This window comes from Lethenteron reissneri, chromosome 26 (assembly GCF_015708825.2).
Source record: "Lethenteron reissneri isolate LAM-NWPU_2019-01 chromosome 26, ASM1570882v1, whole genome shotgun sequence".
Lineage (NCBI taxonomy): Eukaryota > Metazoa > Chordata > Hyperoartia > Petromyzontiformes > Petromyzontidae > Lethenteron > Lethenteron reissneri.
The window spans coordinates 5533471-5558043 of NC_083804.1; the positions used below are offsets into that span (position 1 = coordinate 5533471).

The following is a 24573-nucleotide window of genomic DNA, read 5'->3' on the forward strand; positions in this document are numbered from 1 at the left end:
AGATTGACCCGGTGACCCCCAGTATTTTGCAATTTCAGTGCGCTAACCATCACGCCGCAGCAGCGTCTAGAGGTAATACATATTTAACGTGCCATTTCATTGAGGGGTTGCTGCAGCTGCGTGTTATTTTGGTGTGGTCAGGGGGTTGTTGTTGTTGTTGTTGTTTTTTTGCTACCTTGCCAAAGCTTCATACATCGGACGAATGTAACACGCGTGTTGTTTATATTTAATGACTCGCTTACCCTGCTCTCTACTTTGCACTCCCGTCGTGTTGTTTGTAATTGTTTTTCTTCGTCGTAACTTTGCTTTTCCAGCTGTGAAACAGAGCTTCGTAGCTCATTAGATTCCTCCAGTGTAAATATTCTGAATATATATAATATATATAATGAATATGGACGAATACATTTAATCCGGTAAGTCGTCATTGTTGAGGTTTATCTATACGAAGATGTATCAATGAACATGAGACCACAACTCTTTCACGCGGCTACTCTAACACGTGTGGGCGATTTTTTTTTGTTTGCATTTGATTTTGTGCGCGATTAGTGGTGACTGGGATGACGCCGTGAAAACCTTGGTGCACTCTGACTATTTGAAACCGGGTATCGAACCCCAGCGTGAAGCTCAGGGTTGCAGCAGTGTCGGACATTTCATGATTGTGCGGTCACCGTTTGATGAGGCCCCAGTCCGTCGTATTTGTCATAGAGCAGGAGCCGCGTTTTAATTTCAAATATCTACCTTGTCCTTGAGTTTATCGGTACCAGCCATATGCATTGTAGCAGGATCACTCAGATAGTTGTATTAAATAATAATAAAAATCATAAAAAGTCAATAGTCGTATGTTTTATAGAGAATGTAGTTTTTCAGGGGGGGGGGGCAAACGTGATATGTAAAAAAATACACAATATTAAAATCTGAATCTGAACCTTTATTTAGGCTGGAGGAATCCTATGAGCTGTGAAGCGCTTTTTCACAGATGTCCAGTAAGGGCGGGTCAGCAAGTTATAGCAACAATAAATGCAATAAGGGATGCAATAGTAAGATAGAGGAAAGTTAAGCAAGTCACTGAAATAAAAAAATTACTGTAAACAAAAAATAGCATGGCAATACAAAACTTGCATTAAGTGCGCCTATCAAACAGGCAGTGTGTGCAGTATTACACGCTTAGCGTTCGTACCACAGTGCACACTGCCCATGGTAAATGCGAGTGTCATTTTCCATCCCAGGCGGTACAGACGGACGAACCCCCTTCGGCTCATGGGCTAAATCCTCGTAACGAGCGCTTGCCAAGGCTGGTATGGAACGATGAGGCATAACAACATACCCTGGTGCCTTCATCACATTGTGCCAGGTCGACCAGGGGGAGGCTAAAGCCATGTTTAGACACCAGCTGCCACCACTGGCCAGGGAACGCACGTGGCCGAGATTGCAACAGCAATATGCTGTCCACCACAACAAGACAAAGATCCCCCGTATAGCCTTAACAGACTGTAGGGGCAAGTGCTTTTAGTTGTGGCGCTGTCCACCACAACAACCCATGCCGACATCCTGCATATGAGACGAGTGGCGTTTGATTATGGGTGTAGCGATGCATCGATTCGTGGATTTACATCGAGTATAAAGGCTCACAATGCATGCGTCGAATTCTGTAAGAATCACCAGACGCAAATTATTATGCTCATTATGTGATGTAACGTTTAGGCCACTGAAGCGACCGGAACTGTACAAGTGAGACAGATACAACAACAAAGAATACAAAGGAGATGTATTCATATTCTTGATTCTTTCGGTAAAGTCACGTAGAAGGGAAGTAATACAATAATAAAAATAAAATATAATAAAATAATTCTCACGACGTTTCGGCCACAACGCAAGCACCTGAGGACGGCTGCTTGCGTTGTGGCCGAAACGTCGTGATAATTATTTCATTGTTTTATTTTATTATTTTATTACTTCCCTTCTACGTGACTTTACCGAAAGAATCAAGAAGATGAATCCCTGCAGTCACGAAAGCTTTACATCGAAAGAGATGTATTCAATTAAATCGTCACGGCAGTCCCGAATAGTGACCGATCGATTAAATCATCAAACGGCTAATCAATAATTCCACTCTTAGTGAAGTTAGCCAGCACCCAACGTGGTCTTGCACATCACTTGATGGGGGATGGAGTGGCCAAACTCCATGCCCGGTTGTATTAGGTGCTGTGTGTCACTGCCGGGTATCTGAACACAGCGCACAAACCGCAATGTGACCATCACCACCACCAACCACCACCAGTTACCCACAAACCCCCCCCCCCCCCCAAAAAAAAAACCATCCTCCCCTCCTTGGGCCCTCTCCAAGCAAGCCGCATCTCAAGTCAGAGCGGTTGTGCCTTGCTCTCGCCTCGCTAATTAGCTGTCTGGCAATGCACGGCGCGTGATCATGACCGCCTTTTAATTGGACTTCAGAGGATGGATACAGAATGTGCTGCGCGCGTCTTAGCGCCACCACCCCCGCACAGCCCAATCGCTCTCAAACAAGAGGGGGAGGCAGGGGGGGATATTAATAAACAAAATTCAAACCAAAAAAATGGGACCATTGATGATGGTGGTTGTCGAAAGCCGAACCCTGAAATCGGATGAAACCTAACCGAGTTCGTATCAGCAAATTGTATATCGTCTCTTCGCTGCATTCCTCGCCTGTGGCATTGCACACTCATTCAACCATAACCACCTCGAACATCTACAACCCGTAACTGTTATTCAAATCCAGGCCAAACGCAGTAACGCTATACAGTATCTGTATAACCACAGCCCGTTATGTCCATCAATGGTGGAATGATTCAATCAGTTGTTATGATTCACGGCCATCATTCTAGAAACAATTATTTTTACCGTCTCGTTTGCATCGCTTCTCATTTATTCAATCTCGTTTGTAAACGTTTTGTTCTCTCCACTCGATGAAATGTAACATGAGCTAATAATTTAATACGATTGTAAGCCATTGAAAAACACGTTTGTCTTTTTTTAAAAGCAAAACATCACAATCTATCACAATAGCCAGGCTCGGGTGCCAAAGGTAGGGCCCAGGACTGGTTCAGATGTCACTTTAGCCATGGTCTGGAATCAAGAGTGCGCGGTTTAGTGCGCTAACCATTGTGCCACTGCTCCACCGATTGAATGTTGGATTATTTGTAATATTGATTCAAGGGTTGATACAATGGTACATGTGAATAGAGACAGTGAATGTCATATTTCTATGAAATAAGTGTGCATATTTATTGTTCATTTTATTTCTATCTCAACTGTGCTTTTTCTGAGTCACATGGAGATAAATAAACATATTTTCAGAACTCCTTGGATGAGCAGAACATCACCCCATTCCCACCCCATGTCTCTCTCACCCATGCGCCTTCATGAATTCATTCATTATAATTTGTATGTATAAAGCAAGTCACTGCAACGACACCTCAAGCATAGTGCACACAACAATGCAAAGTGCATTGCAATACCACTGTCCTTCCCGTGCACCTCCGATTAGCACGGTTGGCTACATACGGCGCGAAAGAAGTTCAACATAGGTACCTTCATACATACAATCAAACGAAAATATGTCATCAGTAGAGGGAGAAAAATGAACGTCTTGAGCCTGGACTTCAAGAGAGGCGGTGAAATAACACAGTATTAGTGGCTGCAGTTCCAGACGACAGAGGTGAAAGCCGAAAACCTCCCACTGAGAAAATACTGTAGTGACTTTTGGCTTCGACAGAATGCCTTTGTTGCTGGAGCGGAGAGTATGTGAAGGGGATCAGAGTGAGATGAGAGCAGAGTGGTAAATGGGAGCAAGTCCACAGAGGATCTTGAAGACAGGGAGTGTGATCTAATATGTCGTTGATTTGGGGCTGGACTGAACGCCAGCGAACAGATTGGAGTATGAGGGTTATGCGGTTTTGTTTACGGATGCGGGTGAGACATCTGGCAGCAGTAGTTTGGATTACGTGGAGTTAATAGGTAAAGGGTTTTGGAGGTCGTAGAGAGAAGGGAGTTTCAGCAGTCTATAGAGTAATTTTGTAGATTTATATGTAATTTTAAATATGGTAAGTTTATGAATATTTTTATTCAGAGCTGGCTAAAGTAAATTAAACGACAATTTCAAATGATAGTTGTAAGTGCAGTCGAACATGAGTGGGCTGAGACCTTCAACTCAAAACAAATGTTGGGGAGGAGGGCGGAGAGAATAGTCGCGACCGTAATAAAAAAAATACCCTTGTTTAATCACACGTGGCTCAAGTACAGATTTGCATCCATCTATTATAAAAGCCCGGCGTTCCGTTTGGGCGTCCGTTTGTGCGTCAACTAAATTATAAGAGCGTTTCAGAAGGCCTGGAATTCCCCCCCCCCCGCCCCTCCAGACGTGGGGGTAAAAAGTTGATGCAACAGGTTTCCAACAATTGTTGACCACCCCCCAAAAATGTTTTCACTCACCCCCCCCACCCCCCCATATAGACCTACACACCCCACCCAGATCGTAGGCAGGAACTAGAATAAGGCCGCCGAAATTATAGTCTCGGAAAAGCTGGCTGACTGCCTCTGACAGTATCAGCCATCTGAGCCAACCAATCCACCTCTGCTATTTAGAGGTCATTTTTTTTTATTCCAGCAGACTCGCTCTGTGCGCATTGTGAAAGTGCTGCTGCTGCCGTTAGCTGTGGAAATTTGACATTGAGTTATCCACAGAACCCTAATTCATACTCCACGACCCCGTTATAACACATCACCCCAGACTCTAGTGCAGTGTTCTTCACTAATTTTCAGAGAGAGAGAGGGGGGGGGGGGGTCACTTTCACCGATAAGACATCATCAGTGTGAGGGCCGCCGCACATTTGAAAGCATTGGGGTTTTGACAGCAGTACGATGATGATGATGGTGGTGGGAGTTGTTGTCACGTGTTGTGTGTTGTTGGGGGAGTTCTAGGGCCTACACATTCAACCATCACCGTTGTACTAACCTCTACGAAATAAATTGAACTCACCCAAACCATAAACACTCTCCTGCAACCCGAACTCATTGACCCTATAACTGTGACTAATATGATTGGATGTGATGACAAAGAGATATTGTGTTGTCCATAATGGAGGTTTTTTTTGGCGAGGTCGCGTGAATATAAATGTGTCGTGAAACCCGCCACCACCCGACACAGCCAATTAGTAATATTATATTATTTTATTTTTATTTTACTTTTATTAATTTTAAATTTTTACCTACGTGACTTTACCGCAGTCACGAAAGCTTCAAATCTAGAATTAGTAAGGGGTTTGTCACTTAAACAAAACGTGCCAATTCGTTACTCGTACAGCAACATCGGTTTGTTGGAGAGTAAACCCACAATATTTACAATTCCGATTTAGTGATGTTGTAGCGGCCTCTAGTGGAGACATTTGCATTCTCGTGAGCTGAACGAAGTATTGAGTCCCGAGTTGTAGTTGTTCGTGTGATGGTCAGTGTGCTGTAAATACAGGGTGGTCTACATTAGGGATGAGCGATTTGGGGGAAATATCTCATTGAGATTTTTTCTGACAGATATTACGATTGCGATTTGATTTGCGATTAAATTTTTTAAAGTCAAGCTTCAGTTCAATATTCACTGTGTAATAAATTTACAACACGTGATGGAGCATTACCACATGATGCCATCAAAATATGAACTGCTCTGTATATTCTAATGCAAGGATAAGAAAGATATGAATTGCTTCCAACATGTATTTATTTAAAAAAAATTATTGAAATAAAACAATCAAACATAGAACAATTGTTAAGTTTAATAAAGTTATAATAATACAAAATAAAACAATTCCAATGAGAAAGTAAAAAGACTTTTCAAATCGCAAAAAATCGCAGTCTTTACGATTTACTAATCGCATTGTTTCAAATTGCGATTTCGATCTGAAATCGAGTAATCGTTCAGCCCTAGTCTACATGTCTTTTGACCCCCCTCCCCCCCAATTAATTAACCCCCTAACATTTGTTTTCACTCTGAACATTAATTTCTGTTTTAAATTAACATCACTTAACAAAAACATAGTAAGTTTTAGATAATTAAATGGGTGGAGGGTGGTGGGTCACAAGGCATCTGGATCACCACGTATATCAAAACGTTATCGACCACTGTCAGCCTAAAGCTCCTTCAAGGGAAGAGGAATAGTAGAACTACAACCAACTCTCTTGCCGTGACTTAGCAGACCTGCGACTCTGGCATGTAGAACCTCTCAACATTGCCATCATGGACAAGAATATTGATATTAAAACGAGGTCGACCCACACGCGGCATGCGTGCACTTGAGTTTGCACGTTTGCATCGCCCATCGTCGTTTTAATAAGCGACATTTCAGGTGAATGCGGAGAATATTGTACGAAATAATGTTGAAAGTCCTAATTTTGTCAATCCGACTGCTGGATGGAGGCACCCTCTTCCCGTGCCCGTCTGCCGGACAGCTGTGAACATTACTGGACGCCTGTGCAAAAAGAGCTTCATAGCTCATCGGATTCCTCGAGTATAAATACAGATTCTGATTCTGGTAAGGGATGTTGGAGTCGATCCCAGAAGAACCGATTCGATTATTCTTCTTTGAGAATGACATATTCGATTCCAACTCCACGATCGACTCCACATCATGGAATCGAAATCACAATTAGCTTTTATTAATACAAAAAAAATTGACTCAATTATTGAAGTAATTGCCATGAGGTCAACAAGACTCTCTTCCTGAAACTACAATCTGTAGAAAGATAAATTGTTGGTGTGATGTTGGTTCATATGAAAACAGTTCGTGGGGGAATTGGCGACACATTGGTTATGTTTCAAAACATAGGTATAGCTGTGAAGTGCTCTTGTTGAATTGCTTAAGATTGTAATATAGTAGTTATTTTTGTATGGATTGTTATTATTTATTGTTTACTTGATTAACATTCAGGTACCACGAAATACCCCGAAGCTTCATTCGATGCTTATTCTGTTTTTGTAAACAGGCGTTTTTTTAATGGATGAATTATTTAATTGTTTAATCTCTATTAATCCGGCAGTAGTACATTCTAAAATAAAATGAAGGCTTTGTAAAAAAAAAAAAATGTTGGGGTGGGGTGGGGACGAGTTAGAAGCGGAATCAAAATCAAAATACAGGGTGTTTAAAAAAGATGGACCCGATTTGAAATCGCGATATCTCTGTAATTGGGTCCATCTTTTTCAAACACCCTGTAGACTCCATCAATTCACAGATCGGGAATCCAAACATTTGGGAATCGACCACCGTTACTCGAGATGGAGCTCATCCTGATGGCGATGTCATAACGCCCTCTAGTGGAGGAATTACTCATGACAAATGTTGTGGGTTAGATCGCGTTAATATAAATGTGCCGTTGACCCACCACCACCCGACACAGCCAATTAGTGAGGTTTTTCCCGTGAACAGAACGTGCCAGCCATTTGGTTACTACTTCAGCACACGGGTGTGTTAGAGAGTAAACTCTCAACAATTACAACTTTGATAATTGTTTTTTTACCCTTCTATCTGGCAACAAAACTGACACCTTTTTTACAAGGAGTCATGTTTACATAGACCACAATACCTGCAGTCACAATGCAAACAAAAAACATAACTATGATAATGTGCACTGTCCTTGAAGTTGATTGGTCCACACCCGAGACAGCTTTCCTTAGAGCCTAGTCTCACATGGGTTGGACCAGATGACGCCAAAAGGCGCACAACTCAAAGACAATGCACCATCAGAGTATGAGAGCTCGGGGTAAGCATTTACACCATTGGAACCTCATTTGCCAGTAAAAAATATGATAATTGGTTGTTGCCAGATAGAAGGGTAAAAAAACAATTATATTTTTTACTGGCAAATGAGGTTCCAATGGTGTAAATTACAACTTTAGTAAGACGTTTCACTGGTGATGACAACCAACTTCATCGGACTACTTTGCCAGAATAGCGAATTATTATCAATAATATTGGTCTGCGAATGCCTACATATTAAACGGAGGCACTAATTGCATTCTCGTGGGCCTACCGGTGTCTGCCACGGTCACACAACCAGGTCATACACACGCAGCCACACGTGCGAACTCTGTTCGGCCTTACACGACGAGTCCATGGACCAGAGCAGAAATTGCCACCGCCTGAGATCGAAAAATTCAGGTCGTATTTAATTATTTGGCGAATACGAGTTGATTAATTGAGAACGCCACTCATTTCAAATGGTTATCACGTAAGTCACTGTTGCTGACCACATTCAAGGAATTGAGACCAGCAAAGTGACGGCACCTCAGGTGGCACCGACAAGTGAAATATCCGGGCCCTGGCTCATGGTCTAAGAGAGCGCCCAAGTTAGGCTGGAATTCCGAATATCGCAGACTTGACTGGCGTGACCTGCAATCAGCTGATAACCAGCTCCCCCCCCCCCCCCCCCCCATAGAATTATGCCCAGGAGCATTATGCCAAGGAGCCTCTAATATCCGCATCCCAATGCTCGGTCCGTCCTGGCTGCTTCACATTTCTCTGACACTTACCCCCTGATCTCATCTGTTAATCAGCTAATCCCCCGCCCCCAACCCCCCCTCCCCCCGACTCCTTGGCTCCTCCCCCTTCGCTTACCCCATATAATCGCGTGTCTCTAAACAGCTCTCTCTATTCACTGCAGTGATTTTGCTGTGGCGTGTTCCACCTGAAGACGGAGGCTTGTGTTGCTTCCGAAACTTCGTGATTTAATTTAGTTGTTTTCATCTTTTGTTTACCTTTTACCTACGTGACTTTACCGAAAAAAACATAGAGTATGAATCTTTGCAGTCACGAAAACTTCAAATCTAGAAACAGCTGATCTTTCAGCTTCAGAAACGTACACATGTTGAGGGACACCACAACCAGAGCTGCCAATATAGAACTTTATTAACATGTTGCATTGGATATATAGTTTTATGTCAAAGTATACCGTGATATGGACACTATCATTAGATCTTCAGAAACTAAGATTGACACTAGCTTGTAAAAAAATCACATCATGATTATAATCGTGATGATTGCAGTGATGTTGACCAACCATGATGGATGTATTTCACAGAAGTGTCTTGTAATATCTTTACCCAAGCTCAACAATTTAAGTTACCGCCAATTAAAGTATGCTTTTCTTAAAGTAAGAACTATTCTAAAGATCCTGATAATTGAAAAAAGAAAATCACATTGAGCTTCAACCTGAACAAAGGACAATTATCATTGAGATCCACATGAGCTGCGCACAATTCACGACCTAAATGCGGAGTTCAAGTTAATTTGGCTTAGACCAGAGTAGGTGCACCTGGCGAACCATTATCCACATAATGGTTCGCCAACAAGCGCTGTCTGGTGATTGCAGTCGGAAAGATCTCTGATGATATAACCACTGAAACATTTCTTTGATGTCTCTGCCAGGGTCATTCGCAAATGGAAAATAAGCCAATAACATCCTGTAAAGGACAGTATTTTTTTTATTCATTAAACCATGTCACATAGATTACAATATCACAATACTGTTGATGATATTGAAGTGATCACAATGAAGATGTCATGATAGTGCCGATTCTATGTTTATTAAGTGATGAAAGGTACGCGTGTCCTCGTTACCGGATCATTATTCATACCTTGATATGTGCATGCAGGTACCGATATTCATCATATTAACGCAACACCAAGTATCACTTGAGAATCATTAGTGAAATGCAGTGCTGCGTGTAAAATATAATCGTCGCCAACACCAATTGATGTCATCATATATAAAAACAAAACACAGCAAGATATATGCTCGCTTTTAAAGGCAATGTCATGTTTAAGATGATGACACAGACCATGATGGCGTGATGGCCATTACTCACTTATCATCAATTACTGGCAATGTGATTAAACTTGTGGGGCGTTTCAGGATTATGATGCTAGTATTACGATAAGTGAATACAGTACCTGCAGGTCAGCATAGGTTGTCCAATGAAGAGAGTGGTCTAGGCCCTGGGAATATTTAATTCGCACTACTGGTTCAGATTCATCAGCGGAAATGTTTACATCTCCATTTGTCATTTGAGCATGGAGACACTCGTTGGGGTGATGAAATTGATGTTTATGATTTGGATGATGATGATGTCTTCCTTAGCCCGTAACACGATCCATCATCCTCTTCACTGCAGTCACCTGAAAGCCACTGCCTGAAGCTGAGGGTTGAGGTACGGGAGAACGGGGGGGGGGGGGTAAGGGATGAGTGATGGGGCAGTACGCAGCAGCTCGTTGCATCACTGAGCCACAGTCACCCTTGAAATGATTAGGACTACAAACAATCCATCAGGGCGATGGATGTCGCTAAGCCTTCGGCAAAGCACATCGTACGAACAAATCTCGGACATAAACACGTGCGTGTTTCTGATCAACTCTCCACGAAGGCAAACATGTTATTTTGCAATGTATCATTTCTTCTAAAGGGATCCGGTAATGAATATGAGGCAAAGGGTTCCATCTGATATAAAATGGCTCTTTAAAAAATAAAACACCTGCTATGCCTCCAGAGAACGCCATTCGGTGCTCAATCCATAGCCCCAAACTCCATATTGGAAAGGCAAATGCGATGGGAATAAAAACCCAAAGCAACCACACGGGCAGATTTGCTGCGGTTGTAATTTCTCGATAGGATGTATTAGTTGGGTTCGTCCAATTTGAATATCATTTCCAAGGAATCCCAATAAAAAAGTGATCCGTTTCACGTTGGCTCGCGCACCTAATTGGAATCACAACAATCACAGCGGCGTTTTAATCTTCTGCGTTGTGCAATTACTTATCACACGCAATCTACCGCAGACAGCGCGCACGCTGTGTTAGCACGAGCATGCGTATTTAATGAAGGACGACCGTGGGTTTATAATGAAACGCATTTATCCCATGAGGACATGCAGAGGGGTTGAACTTCATTTAAATCATGGCGACAATTTTCCATCCCCATCGGAAAAATAGTGTCTAAATTAGCCACTGTAATTCATTTGAAAGATTTGACAAATTTAGGCCGTAGCTATAGCACATAATGGCTTACGTGAGCAAATGCTGCCATGGGGTGATTGATGAATTGGAAGCTTGGCTGATGGCATTTGTGGAAGGGGAGACTTGACTTTTAAGTAACCGGTGAAAGATTGCATGGTGGAAGTATGACCAAAAACACACGGAATGTCCCCGATCTCGTTAAATCTCGGACGCTAAGCAGGTTTGGAGGCTGCTGGATATTACTTGGATGGGCGACCTCCATGCATCAACACAGACGGCTGTGGGGTTATATTGGCAGCAGGGGGCGCTGTAGAAAAAAAAATATCCATTGTTGGACTGTACACCTTTTAATACAAACATCTGGTAAGATAACCCCCACGACCTACACGGTTTGACGAGGTCCTTGTCTGGCAGCAGACTGAAATAAAGGGGATGTACATGTGCATGCACAGGTGAATTGCGAACCAGTGGACTGACCTAGGATCGGCATGATTTGAATCCATACTCTTTGGTTCTTTCGGTAAAGTCACGTAGTTTGAAATATGATTTCATGATTTGAATCCTTTAAAGAGTTTACGTTTAGGAGATGGCAAGGTCGTTCAGAGGTCAGGGCACTGAGACAGTACCACTTTGTGATTTTGGGTTCAAATGTGGACGGCCACACGTGACTAAACCAGGTTTTCATGCACCTTTAGTTCATCGTCTCTGTCCAGTCACCAATGACATTACACACACACGCGCGCGCACACAAGATCGCAGTAATTGTGTGAGTTTTTTGCTCGCTTAATGTTCGTAAACTCCTGCTCTGAAAAGTAACAAAACATCTATTTGATGGACATACAAAGAACACGCTTTTCAGAGCACGTTGAAAGCTGCATCCCGAGCGTGGATAGAGAGGCCTTCTGAAGTGACTTCTGAAATGTCATCTGCTGGGGCATTTAACAGAAGTTGGTGGTGGTGGTGGATTGATTGCTAAAAGTTTAAAATGTATATCTTTATTACACGACATGATGCCCATAGCATATATAGAATATGATTTAGGACAAAAAAAGCGAACAAATTAAACAATAAGTAGTGGCTGTACGGAGCCAATAAACATTGTTTTATGTCAACAAGCATTTGGATATTAGGATTAATATTTGCGTGATTAAGATGTGTACTTACCATAAGCTGTTCCAGTGTAGCCCCACCTGAAAGGAAGGGAACGAGACGAAGGAAACATGTGGTAAAGCTGCCTGTGGGGCGCCACAGGAGGGGGATTTGAGACGCGTGCGTGCGCTCACGCGTGCTACGTCCATGTGTATTTGATTATGCGTTTGTCTTCTTGGTTCTTTCGGTAAAGTCACGTAGAAGGGAAATAATAAAATAAATAAAATAAAACATAATAATTATGTTTTATTTTATTTTTTTATAAAAAAAAAATAAAACATAATTATGTTTTATTTTTATTATTTTTTTTTCCCTTCTACGTGACTTTACCGAAAGAACCAAGAAGATGAATCCCTGCAGTCACGAAAGCTTTAAATCGAAATTTATGCGTTTGTATTTCCACATGCTGCATATATCTGAACCAGTCCTGGGCCTCCCCCTTACATCAACTTACCTCACCTCGGCCTTAAACGACGAGTACCTGGTGCAATGTGTAAACGTCTATGGTGAGAATGGAAGAAAAACAGTGCCCGGGCATGGTTGCTGACCTTACATGACCCGCTCATGCGCTATGCCAACCTTAATGGGTGCTCTCTAACAGCACTTAGGGGCCGTCCATAAATGACGTTACGCGATTTTGGACGATTTTCAACCCCCTGGCGTCACAAAAAATCAGACCCCCCCCCAAATATGACGTCACGAAGCTCTGCCCCCCCCCAAATAAAACATGCTTCAAATCGCTTTAAACTATTGTCATTGTAGTGCTTATTTAATGTGGCGCTGCACTCTGATGTTGTAGGCGAAAACATGTATTAAAAAAGTCTATTTAATTAATTAGAACGTGTTGTCGATATTGATTTAAAGTTGCGCATTTTGATGTGACGTCACATTTCTCATACCCCCCGTCACACATCGTCACAAATGTCTGACCCCTCCCCTAGGTGCGTGACGTCATTTATGGACGGCCCCTTACACGTGATTCGTGTGTGTGCGAACCCACCAGTCCCAGCATCCCAGGGGATTGGAGAGAGTGGATCGCGCTTGTGGGTACAAGATGATGATGTTGTTGAGGTCTCCAACCTCGTTGTAGCCCAGCAGCCTCGCGTACTTATCTCCCAGTTTCTCCCTGGTCGCGTGCACAAAGACAACGATCCCCCGTATAGCCTTAAGAGACTGTAGGGGCAAGTGCTGTTAGTGAGCACCTATGAAGGCCGGAACGGCACACGAGGGGGTGGTTGGCCAGCACCACGCCCGACCGCCTTTGTCTCCCCAGTGGCGATGTTTACACACCGCACCAGGTACTCATTTGAGGCTGAGTCGACATAGGGGAGGCCCAGGACCGGTTCAGATAATCGCCACCGGTGTTGGCCGTGAGCGGGAATCGAACCCGGGTCGCCAGGTTCATAGCGCAGCGTAGCGCTAACCGCTACACCACCGCTCCCCACACACACCACACACACACCACACACATACCACACACAAAGTCAAAGACGGCCTCGAAAAAAGATCCACCCACTCGCGGCTTCAGCACAAATCTCACATGGCCACAAGAATGGGAGTCACTGGACCTGGCAATAAGGTAGCTCATTCCTACCCCGGCAGCAACAGCAAGCCCCCTGGTTTCAACCTCCCCAGGAAGGAGTGGGTCCACCCTCAACAGGTTCAGGACTGGTCACGGCACACTCCTCGCCAACCTCCGCCGATGGGGGCATAAGATCAAGCCCCCTGTGTGCTTGTGGGGGTGGAGCGATTCGTGCACCGACATCCTCAACAAACTCATCGGAGACCTGCTTGCCTTCAATACGGCAGGACCGGACACAACCGCTTGGCTTAGGGACGTTGCATTCGCTAAATGGTGATGGTGATCTTCTTGGTTCTTTCGGTAAAGTCACGTGGAAGGGAAATAATAAAATAATAAAAATAAAACATAAAACACAATTCTCACGACGTTTTGGCCACAACGCAAGCAGCCGTCCTCAGGTGAAGAACAGGTCTGTCGGAAAGACAGCGTCTGAATGAACACCACCAAGCTTGGCAGCGTATATTTAAGCTGGGTTAGGGGAGAAAGGGCGCCTTGACAAAGGAATTTGCATATCAACAGAGGAATTTAGCATATTTATGGCAAATGCAGATATGGGATTAGTCACTACTTGTGGAATGTGTAGGAGGTGGGGGGGGGGGGGTCTCAAAGTCATATTATGCCCGTGCATTATGTAGGATTTGCAGCAACAAAGGGAGGAGGTAGGGTTAGCAGTAATAAAGGGAAGGAAGTGATGATGATGATAATACCCATGAAGGCCGGCACGGCACACGAGGTGGATGGGTGGCCAGCATACACGCATACACACATGAAGCTGAGGATGGACAGCACAAGTCATTATTAGCCAGAACCATTGTCCACGTGGAGTGAAGCCCCAACAGTTTGTCGAAGGCTCCACGGTGGGATGTTCGTCTTGTTTTGTTACACTCACTTTCCCTGCTTGCAGCCATGGAACGCGATGTGAAGTTTGCACACTGTGGGGTTTTAAGTGGGGTTGGAGAGGGAAATTGAAAAACATCAAGCAGAGTTAGTGCGTGGGACTGTCTGAATGACATACAAAACGTGTAATGCCACAGTCCATCGCTACATATTCACCATGACCAATTCACCACCCAAACACCCAAGTGCAGCATTGGTTCACGGTGGTGTAACGGTCAAATTCTATAGACGTTCACACATATATCCAACCTTTTTACATGTCCGCCTGCACCTCAGGCCCCAGCGAGTCAGATATGCGACGTTGTACTGTACATGTTACATGTTGTTAGTGAACCCTCAGGAAAGCCAATTTCAAAGACAATTTATTCAATAAAAACACAATAAAACGGTATGACTTTCAACCTGAACAAAATATACTAAAACTCCTAAAGGTGTAGCAAGGCACTAATTTTGCCGGCTGAGGGTCTCCCAATACAATGCGGGTTCCTGCAAGTTATTTGTGGCGATGGTGGGTAGCATAGACTTGGGATCATAGAAGTATAGCATAACAAGTTATTTAACTGCACTGCCCTCCGCTGGTTCGCGATGTAGCCCCGCAGCCCAACAACACCCTTGGGGCCGTCCATAAATGACGTCACGCGATTCTGGACGATTTTTGACCCCCCCCCCCCCCCTCGTCACACGGCGTCACAAAAAATCAGACCCCCCCTCAAATATCACGTCACAAAGCTCTGCCCCCCCCCCCAAAATAAGACATGCAAATCGCTTTATACTATTTCATTGTAGTGCGTATTTAATGTGCCGCTGCACTCCGGTTTGACCTTCTGAACCCTCCTGGCGAGGGTTCAAGTTTGACCTTCTGAACCCTCCTGGCGAGAGTTCAAGTTTGACCTTCTGAACCCTCCTGGTGAGGGTTCAGGTTTGACCTTCTGAATCCTCCTGGCGAGAGTTCAAGTTTGACCTTCTGAACCCTCTTGGCGAGAGTTCAAGTTTGACCTTCTGAACCCTCCTGGCGAGGGTTCAGGTTTGACCTTCTGAACCCTCCTGGCAAGAGTTCAAGTTTGACCTTCTGAACCCTCCTGGCGAGGGTTCAAGTTTGACCTGCTGAACTGTCCTGGCGAGGGTTCCGATGGAGAAAACGGGGCCCACTCTGGGTGCTTTAATCCGAGGCGAACTTCGTTTCGGGTCAAATTAACCTCCAGGCACGAAGAGGAAAATGTGAATGCGCTCGGGTTTTTTCGTTCGTCAACGTTTAGAGAAGGAGGGGGGGGGGTGATGGGGGGAATGGAATCTCACCGTCTCCGGCTGCACACGCGCGCGGCACGTAAGCGTACCCGCTGTTGTCCATGCCATACGTGGAGGGCGGGGAGAAATTGAAATATTCCTTTTGGTCGAAGTTAATGAGCTGGTGGGTAGAGAGCGGGGTCGGGAGGTGTGGGGGGAGGGGGAGACATTGGTACGGAGGGAATGTCATTAATTGTCAGTGCATTTGAAAGGTACGATTTGAAATATGAGAGGTACGTCATCGTTACCTTGTCTTCGGTCGTATACATAGAGAGATCTAAGGCAGTGCTTCTTTGTTCGCCCAGAAAAGGAGGGCCTTGTCTTAGAAAGCTTTTTAAAAAATTGTGTTGTCAGTATTTTGTGCATGTTAGAGAGTGCCCGGGTATGAGCCACCCATGCATGTAACATAAAAATAAAACATAATAAAATAATTCTCACGACGTTTCGGCCACAACGCAAGCAGCCGTCCTCAGGTGAAAACCAGGTCTGTCGGGGAGACAGCGTCTGTCACCTGAGGACGGCTGCTTGCGTTGTGGCCGAAACGTCGTGAGAATTATTTTATTATGTTTTATTTTTATTATTTCATTACTTCCCTTCTACGTGACTTTACCGAAAGAACCAAGAAAATGAATCCCTGCAGTCACGAAAGCTTTAAATCGAAATGTAACATAAACTGAAATTCCACGCGAAACTTTTCAGAAACCTAGCTCCTGTGCTTCTTCCTGCACACAAGCGCTTGTCTTTCAGGTGGGTGTCACATGCAATTGATGGTGCCATCTCTGCCCCCCTCTCCCTTGACTCCCCCCCGTGTGGTGTGATGTAGCGTGGTGTGTGCGGTGTATGCGGCGTCTATGTCGTGTGTATGCACCCTTCGATTAGCACGGTTGGCTACGTACGGTGCGAAAGAAGTTCAACACACATACGTACATCTCTACATAATCCACCAACCCCCGCCTTCGGGGTGGCTTCCCGATTCGGACCGTTTACTGCTCACAATCCGACTCCGTGGTGAGTGAGATGATCCCTGGACATGAGCGGCAGCGCGTTTGGCATGGGCCTGGGTGCGAGGAGTGAAAGGAAGCCTCTGGACTCCTGCGGCCCATGGGCCACGGTGCATCTGAAATGCCTGCACACCCAGTCGCTACGCCACTGGATCCTCAGGTAAAGCAGCCAAAGGCAAAACTAGAGTCCCAGCTGTAAGTGTGCCGCGGTGGCGAGATGTTAACCACCGCGCGTGGTGTACGGGAGGTCGTGGGTTCGATCCCGACCCTGACGCCTGTTGTATATTTGGCGTTTGCGTGTCTCTCTTTTCGTCGTTACGTGGATCTCTCTCCGGGTCCTCTGGTTTTTCCCTCCACATTTAGAAACACGCGTTGAGAGGATTTGGCTGCGATAAATGTCCACGTGATAAGCCACTTCGTTGAACTATCATTTGTGGCCGGTTCGCTTCTGAAAAAGAGCTATATAGCTTCCCAGCTGAGTGAGATCATGAATGTGTGAGTAAGGGAAGGCATATCACTTACCTCTCCCTCAGGTTGATGAGACTCGCTGGGCCTCTGTGGAGAAATCAGACGACAGTGAGTGAGGTTAGAGGGGAAAGGGGTTTGTAATAGAATTGATAAATGTAGCGCTAGCATAGAAGCCGTTAGAGGGAATAAAAAATAGAGGTAGTAAGAAAATGAGATGATGGGACGAGAAGAGTAGATTTGGAGGCGAGAGGTGGACGGAAGTGGTCAGAAACAGTGAAGAGTGAACGATACGTTGGCGGAGGCCATTCGCCCATCAGTGGGATGTTAATGGCTAAGAAGGAAAGAACCTGGAAAGGACGCTTTAGTAATCCGAAATAAAATAGAATAGAACCTTCCAAGGAGTAGAAGCATCGATACAACAGCTGCAACTGGTGCATGCAGTGAGTGAGGAATGTTCACCGCCAAGATGTATGCAATAGGGGAGATATGGCTCGACACGTGATGCAAACAAAATGAGTAAATAAATTACTAAAATAATCAAACTCGCCAGTGAGAGCGGTACCCGTCCCCTCACCTGGAGGCCTCCTCCATAGATGTGGTTGAGGAGCTCAAAGGCGGCGTGGTAGCCACAGCTGTTGATGTAGTCTGAATTTTGGGAGCCACACGCTCCGCCAGTGCTCACCGTGGGCTGTGCGAGAGTGAGTGGAGGTGAAAGCGGGAAATGGGAGGGCTTAGGATCCCTGGTATTTACTGTATATGCAACATGCTACTTATAAAGCCTGACGTTTATAGTTCACGAATGCATCTTCACATGAATAATTAGAAAATAGTCAGCAGTAAAGCATGGTGACTCTGTGTACAGTCCTGGTTTTATACTATTTAAGAGTCATGTGTGCGGCAGTGCCGGATGAAGCTAGTGCGGGGCCTGTAGCATACGTTATAAAGGAGCCCTAAAATAAAATAAAAACACGTAAATATTAAAACACACATTTTAAACTTGCATAGTAAAGTAATTGTATTTTTTCATTTGCTATTCAGCCAGATAATACGACGTCGTTCGTAATAGTCGAAGGCAGTATAGTACTATAGTAATAGAGCAAGTGCAGAATCACTGAACCGGAATTGATAGCTTGAAAGCATTTAGCGCGGGGCCCTTGCAAGTGTGGGGCCCGTAGCGACGACATATGTAGCTACTTTTGCTCCTAGGATAATCCGGCACTGGTGTGCGGACACCGCGATTGTATGGGACAACCGTGTACAGGGGAGCATACTATGGGATTTTTTTTTTGCACGAAATAGAGTTATAGCAGAGAGTCATAGAGAGGTGGAACTTACAAATCCATGCTCAGCAGGGATGTCCAGGACGGTGCGGATGGAGCCAGCCGCGGTCACAAAATCCTGATAGTACTCCTGCACCTTGCTAATTATCCCTACAAAGACAAAGATACCCCCGTATAACCTTAACAGACCGTTGAGGCAAGTGCTGTTAGTGACCACCTAATTATTATCCCCTTCACACACACACACAACCGATGCACGCATGTTTTTGTGTCCCAGTGCACGTTCATCAACATCATCGTAGAGTGACGTAGCCCGGTTGGCATGGACGAGGGTGCAAGCAATGGCATGGGATTCCCTGCACAATCCCCCCACCCCCATCTCTTTGTAGCCCAGTGCCTGGGCCACCTCTTGCCCATGGGTCCTAGTTGCAGTTGTATCAGCGCCCGCACGCCCGATAGCTACGCCACCATAATAATATATTTTTTCAATCGCCTTTATAACCCAGGTGAGAGGCCTGGGTTAAACCGGGGGAGAATCTCTTTTTTTTAAGACACAGCAGGAAAAAAACATCAATTTTACATCGAAAGCAAAGCAGCATATCGTATGTAACGTTGAACTTCTTTTGCACTGTACGTAGCCAACCGTGCTAAACAGAGATGCGGGAGGAGGACAACAAAGCTAAACACAAAAAGCAGTTCTAGAAAAGTGAGTTTTCCATCTAGATTTAAAAGTGTACAGCTCCGTCTTTGTTCGGTGGCCAGCCGAAAGCCGCTGCACGTGATCACACAGCGCATCCGGGCCGAACCGTCCACTTACCCGGGTGGACGGTGGAGTCCTTGGTGCCCGCGAACAGGAAGACGCGCGCCGAGCTCATGTGCGACGTGTGGTCGATGGACAGGATGTTTTGGGCATTGCGCGTCACCTGCTGCAGGTAGGAGACGGCTACGCTCTCCGGCCTTTTCATGCATGTCTCCGTGGCTGTGAGCGCGCTGTTCTGTGCGCAGTAGTAGGGAGCTGGTGGGGAGAGAGGGAGAGAGAGAGGGAGATGATGATGAAGGCAAAACTGAGAAAAGACAAAACTAGATATATTGTCCTCTTGGAACCTCCCTTTCCAGTATCAAATATGAGAATAGGTTTTACCCTTTAGTACAATAAAACAGATGTTAAGATGTTAAAATACCAAACAGAAATCTTTTGCAAGGAATCATGTCTGCATTAACCACATATATTTGCCCAAGGGTCCTGGTTGCAAGACCCATGGACATGTTCGCCACAAGTCGACCACACTTATGCGCAAGAGCAGGTGGACTTCTCAACAAATCTGGCTGTCGCCTGATGAATTTGGTTGTAATTACTGGCGAAACGTCGTCCTCGAATTGTAAATGGTGTGGCTTGGCTCTCCAACACACCGGTGTGCTGTACTAGTAACAAATTGGCATGTTCTGTTTACGTGACAACCCTTACTAGTTGGCTGTGTCGGGTGGTGGCGGGTTTAACGACACATTTATATATTTACACGATCTAACCCAAAAAACCTATATTATAGAAGTCAATTAATGTCGATTTTTAAACTTTGTGCGTGTCAGAAATCAATGTGTTGATTTGCATGCTACATGCAATGGATTCGCATGTACCCTGCACTAAAGGCTGCTACATCAGCCACAATGTAGCACAAGTATTTAATTGTTAAACATATCAAATATAAACCCAGAATCGCGACTTGTCATATAATTTTATTGTAACAGGGCTGAATGTTTACATCCCTACTATTTACCACCTATTTACCTTATTCCCATTAGGTATCTGAGAAAACGAATGTACAAACAAATCAAAAGAGAGTGCGTAAAGCATACAAATGCCACGACTGGTCGCCAAATGTGTAGCTTCGTATCACTCAACAACTCTCCCTTCCAGAAAGCACCCCATCTCAATGCGTTCTCACCTCAGGAAACAAAGCTCACTGACCGGCTACTCACCGACATAACCTCTACGCGGCACCCGAAGGCTCTAGATCCATGACTCCTTACCCCCTGCGATGACTGCGACGCCCATGATGCTCTTGGAGTGGGCCACGTGGAACTGAGTGGCCATGCAACCGCCCGAAGACAGCCCCGACACTGACACTGCCGCCAGGTCCACCTTGTACGTTCCTGCACGGCAAACGCACAAAGATAAAGAGTCAGCTCCCCCACCCCCTTGTAGCCTTCAGTGCTGTTGGGGCAAGTGCTGTTCGCGAGCACCTACGAAGGGCAAAACGAGACACATTAAGGGGGTGATGTTGATGTGGCCAAGCACCACGCCCAGCCGCCTTTGTCTCCCCAGTGCTGATGCCAGCTATGGCTGCAAAGTTTGGTCGTACATGTTATGGATATCGGTTATTGTTAAATTTGAATCACAGTTCCTATGATCACTGTTACATTGTTTTTATAGATTATTTTCGTGATTTTGAAAACGTTTTGGTTTCGCCATGTTTGTTTGTTGTAGTACGGAGTTAGACTGATGGTTTTAATATAAGTTGTCTTGTGGTTATTGTTTGACTTGCATCCCACTGGGATTTTGCACACAGCGTTGAAATACAGTGTTTTTTTCTGGACGACTTTGCTGTTTTTATCCTGGATTTTTCTGTTGCGTGTAGTCACTGTAAAATGTTTCTTGTTCATGTTTTTTTTTGTTGCGGTTGCACCCGAGTCAAGAGCCGCATGGCTCACAGGGTTATACCTAATAAATGAAACTGAAACAAGACACCGGGTACTCATTTGAGGCTGAATTGACCTCCAGGAGGCCCAGGACCAGTTCAGATATTCATCACCAATGTTGGTCGTGACCGGTAATCGAATCGAACTCGGGCTGTCGGATTCGTAGCGGCGTGCGACAAACCAGTGCGCCACAGCTAAGATCCCCCGTTAAGCGAGGATGTGTCTACTCGAGACAAGTTCTGTCAGGAAGCACTTTATTGTTGTGTTAAGCAAGGCCCCATCCTTCCGATGGAGTGCTCTTTCCAAAAACATCTGGAAATCCGGTAGTTTGTGTGAAACAATCCTGACTGCTGATGAGACCCAGAAGGTTAAACCCAATTCAGCGTTCGCTTGCTTAAACAAATGCTGCTGGATAATATTGTTCTGGAAAGGCAATAAAACTGATGGACTAAAATTGTATTTTATATGTAATGTGGAGACACTCGTAATGCCCCAATAATAACGCATCACGAGTGAGTGTGTTACTTAATATTGAGGTCGACACAACGTGTAAGAAGATGATGTGCTCAGTAGGACCCAGGAAGGATTGGTGATGCCAAACACTAAGAGATGACGTCGCTAACATCTGGACACGTGAACAGACACACATGCACACGTACACACTTGGCGTACTGGAATATAATTGACGGAATTTAATAGGACTGTTATAACAGCACGGGCAGGAGGACATTCGTACCAAGTCGGCTTTGCGCATCGGTGCCACCCAAGGCGAGGGCGACGAAGAGGGCGAGAGGGAACATCTTGTTCCGTCGAAGGAGAAAAGCCAGTTGTGAGCGCCTGTGGACGGCACGGAAACACTCATCTGCAGGATTCACTGAGGGCCTCTCTCAACTCTTCCCGAAGCGCACGGCATCACCTCCCAGGCAGTGGCGTATCTGTCGTGAGTGCAGGCGGTACAACTGCACAGGAGCCTCATGCTATCGGCGCCCGAGATGCCAATCCTATGCCCGCTGACCTTCACTACCCCGCACTGACCAGCGTGGTCAAGTATGGTCAAACAACTTCCATAACCACCACGACGTGCGGAGGCCGATATCCTGCAGTGGCTTGACAAAGGACCTCCGATTTGCACGGTTGGCTACGTACGGTGCAAAAGAAGTTCAACATACATACAAAGGACCGTGCATTTTTTGTTTTTAAATCCTTTATATTAAGTTCGCTTGCTTGCTTGCGTGCTTGCTTGCTTACGACCGTGCAAACCTTTCAGTAGTTTTTTAACCCACTTCCCGTGATCCAATCGAGCTGACATTTTGCACACAGACTCGTTGTGCGAGACAATTAATGGTCGTGAAAATTTTTTTCCTAAATTTTACACTGTTTAGGGAAAACAAATTAATATTTAATTAACAATTGTTTAATACTGCAGACAATCATCTGACCCATAGGTGGCGGCCATCTCAAGCCAGAGGACGAGAGGACTCTAGCCGCCACGCATATAAAGGATTTAGAGTGAAAAACTTTGTTTTTACGGGTTATACTTCTTTTAACTCAAGGGTGCCAGCTGCAGATGCAAATTCCTACCGACGAGAATTTCGGCGGCCTGTGGTCGCCTTATTCTGCCATGTGTGCAGATACTGCTTGACTATTGTATGCAGGGCGTGTAGGTATACATGCCTACAAATATACATTTCCTTTTTTGGGGGGGGGGGGGTGAAAATGTTTTTGGAAACCTGTGGGATCAACGTTTTACCCCCTCATCTGGTGGGGGGGGGGGGGGGGGTCCACTTTCTATAACGTTTTGATTGAGGCCTTCTGAAAGGCTCTTATAATTTAGTTGACGGACAAACGAAACTCCGGGCTTTTAGAATGGCTTGTCATTCACTGTGGTCCTTAAAAGAACCCTGGTTGTATGGGGCAGTACACAAAGAACTACGCCCCTGCAGCCCATGCATTCACACGCAGGGCTGAGCTGGATCTGTTTGGATCAGCGACTCTGAAAATGTGTACGTTCCCGGCACACCACGTCCAGTATACATCTCCCGATGGCTGTGGCTAGAAACCACGTGCCACGTCCGGGTCTACCAGTGACCCTGAAAATATTCAGTGAGAAAGTAAGTACTTTTTACACGCATAAAAAAACACGTAATTGCATAAACACACAGTAATGTATAAAAATAAACGTACCACACATAACCACAAATAATGTTTGTGCAATTCACGACTTTCTCCGGTGCCATACCTGTACAGCCACCAGGTATGCTGACCTCCAGCAAATGCAGGGCAGCTGAAAAACAATTGCAGTTACTCTAAGGCACATTTATACCACCCCATTGACCCTGAGCTGTTTAAAAAAACACAAGTATATCCAGCCCCTTGTCCTTGAAAAGTAGGATGTGCCCAAACAAAACGCAGAGCCTTTGCCCATCACACGCCACCTTATGTCACCTCTCACACCTCAGCCTGCACTGACTCACCCATGACTATCAGGTGCGTGAATTCCCACCTGCACAAATACAAGATAGAGACAGACTGGGAGAGAAAGAGAATGAGAGAAACAAAGACTGAGCGAGAGAATCAGAGAGACGGAAACATTTTCAGGCTTAACACATTAATTCTGATAATAAATTGAAGGTTTAAACTTACAAGCTCATTATTACGAATCCTGCTAACATGTCAAAAGAACTATGTTTTCGACGATTCAAACATTGGTTGCATAATACTGTGGATACAGAAGAGCCGATGCCCTAGTTACTATAGCCGCTTTCATTTGTAACTGCTGAATGAAAGCCTCCATATGTAGCGTCAGTCATGGGGGTTGCTTGACCATACTTTACCACACTGGGCAGTGCAGGTTGGTGAAGAGAGGGCCTAGGACCAGTTCAGATATCACTCACCACTGATGGTAGCCATAGCCAGGAATTAATCAAACTCAAACCACTGCACCGCCACTCCATTCACGTACAAAGATTTCCTCTAAATTATTGTGTCCACATTATTTTTTCAAGAACCTTTCTAAAAAATTATGTACAGGCAAACACATATCTTGAGAGAACATTCACATAGCTCCCATCTTGGTACAGAATGTCGTCAAACAACTGGGAGTGCCTCTCCTGAACAATGAAGGGTGCATGAGATGGTGGTGCTGAGGTTTGTGAAGCAGTGGCGTCCTGGCTTTTCTGGGCTCA

At 45.0% G+C, this 24573-nt stretch overlaps 1 protein-coding gene across 1 annotated transcript; it reads right to left on the reverse strand.

Annotated features, from left to right (window-relative positions):
* Positions 1 to 8909: 8909 nt before the first annotated feature.
* Positions 8910 to 23667, reverse strand: LOC133347538 (poly(3-hydroxybutyrate) depolymerase-like). Its single transcript, XM_061559887.1, has 12 exons — positions 23628 to 23667; positions 22125 to 22225; positions 20720 to 20842; positions 19509 to 19706; positions 18747 to 18841; positions 17986 to 18099; positions 17466 to 17498; positions 15955 to 16063; positions 14651 to 14693; positions 13180 to 13305; positions 12195 to 12220; positions 8910 to 10216 (listed from the first exon to the last, which is right to left on the reverse strand). Exons 2-12 carry the CDS (start codon positions 22186 to 22188, stop codon positions 10155 to 10157), a joined length of 993 nt encoding a protein of 330 aa, XP_061415871.1. The 5' UTR covers positions 22189 to 22225; positions 23628 to 23667; the 3' UTR covers positions 8910 to 10154.
* Positions 23668 to 24573: the final 906 nt, after the last annotated feature.

Bases quoted from the DNA above. Each gene is read 5' to 3' on its own strand.
- LOC133347538 (XM_061559887.1), bottom strand. From the start codon at position 22,188: ATGTTCCCTCTCGCCCTCTTCGTCGCCCTCGCCTTGGGTGGCACCGAT. The intron at 16,064-17,465 runs GTAAGTGATATG...TCTACCCACCAG, and splicing joins CTCATCAACCTGAGGGAGAG to CTCATTAACTTCGACCAAAA. The intron at 14,694-15,954 runs GTGAGATTCCAT...AAAACCCCACAG, and splicing joins CGCGTGTGCAGCCGGAGACG to TGTGCAAACTTCACATCGCG.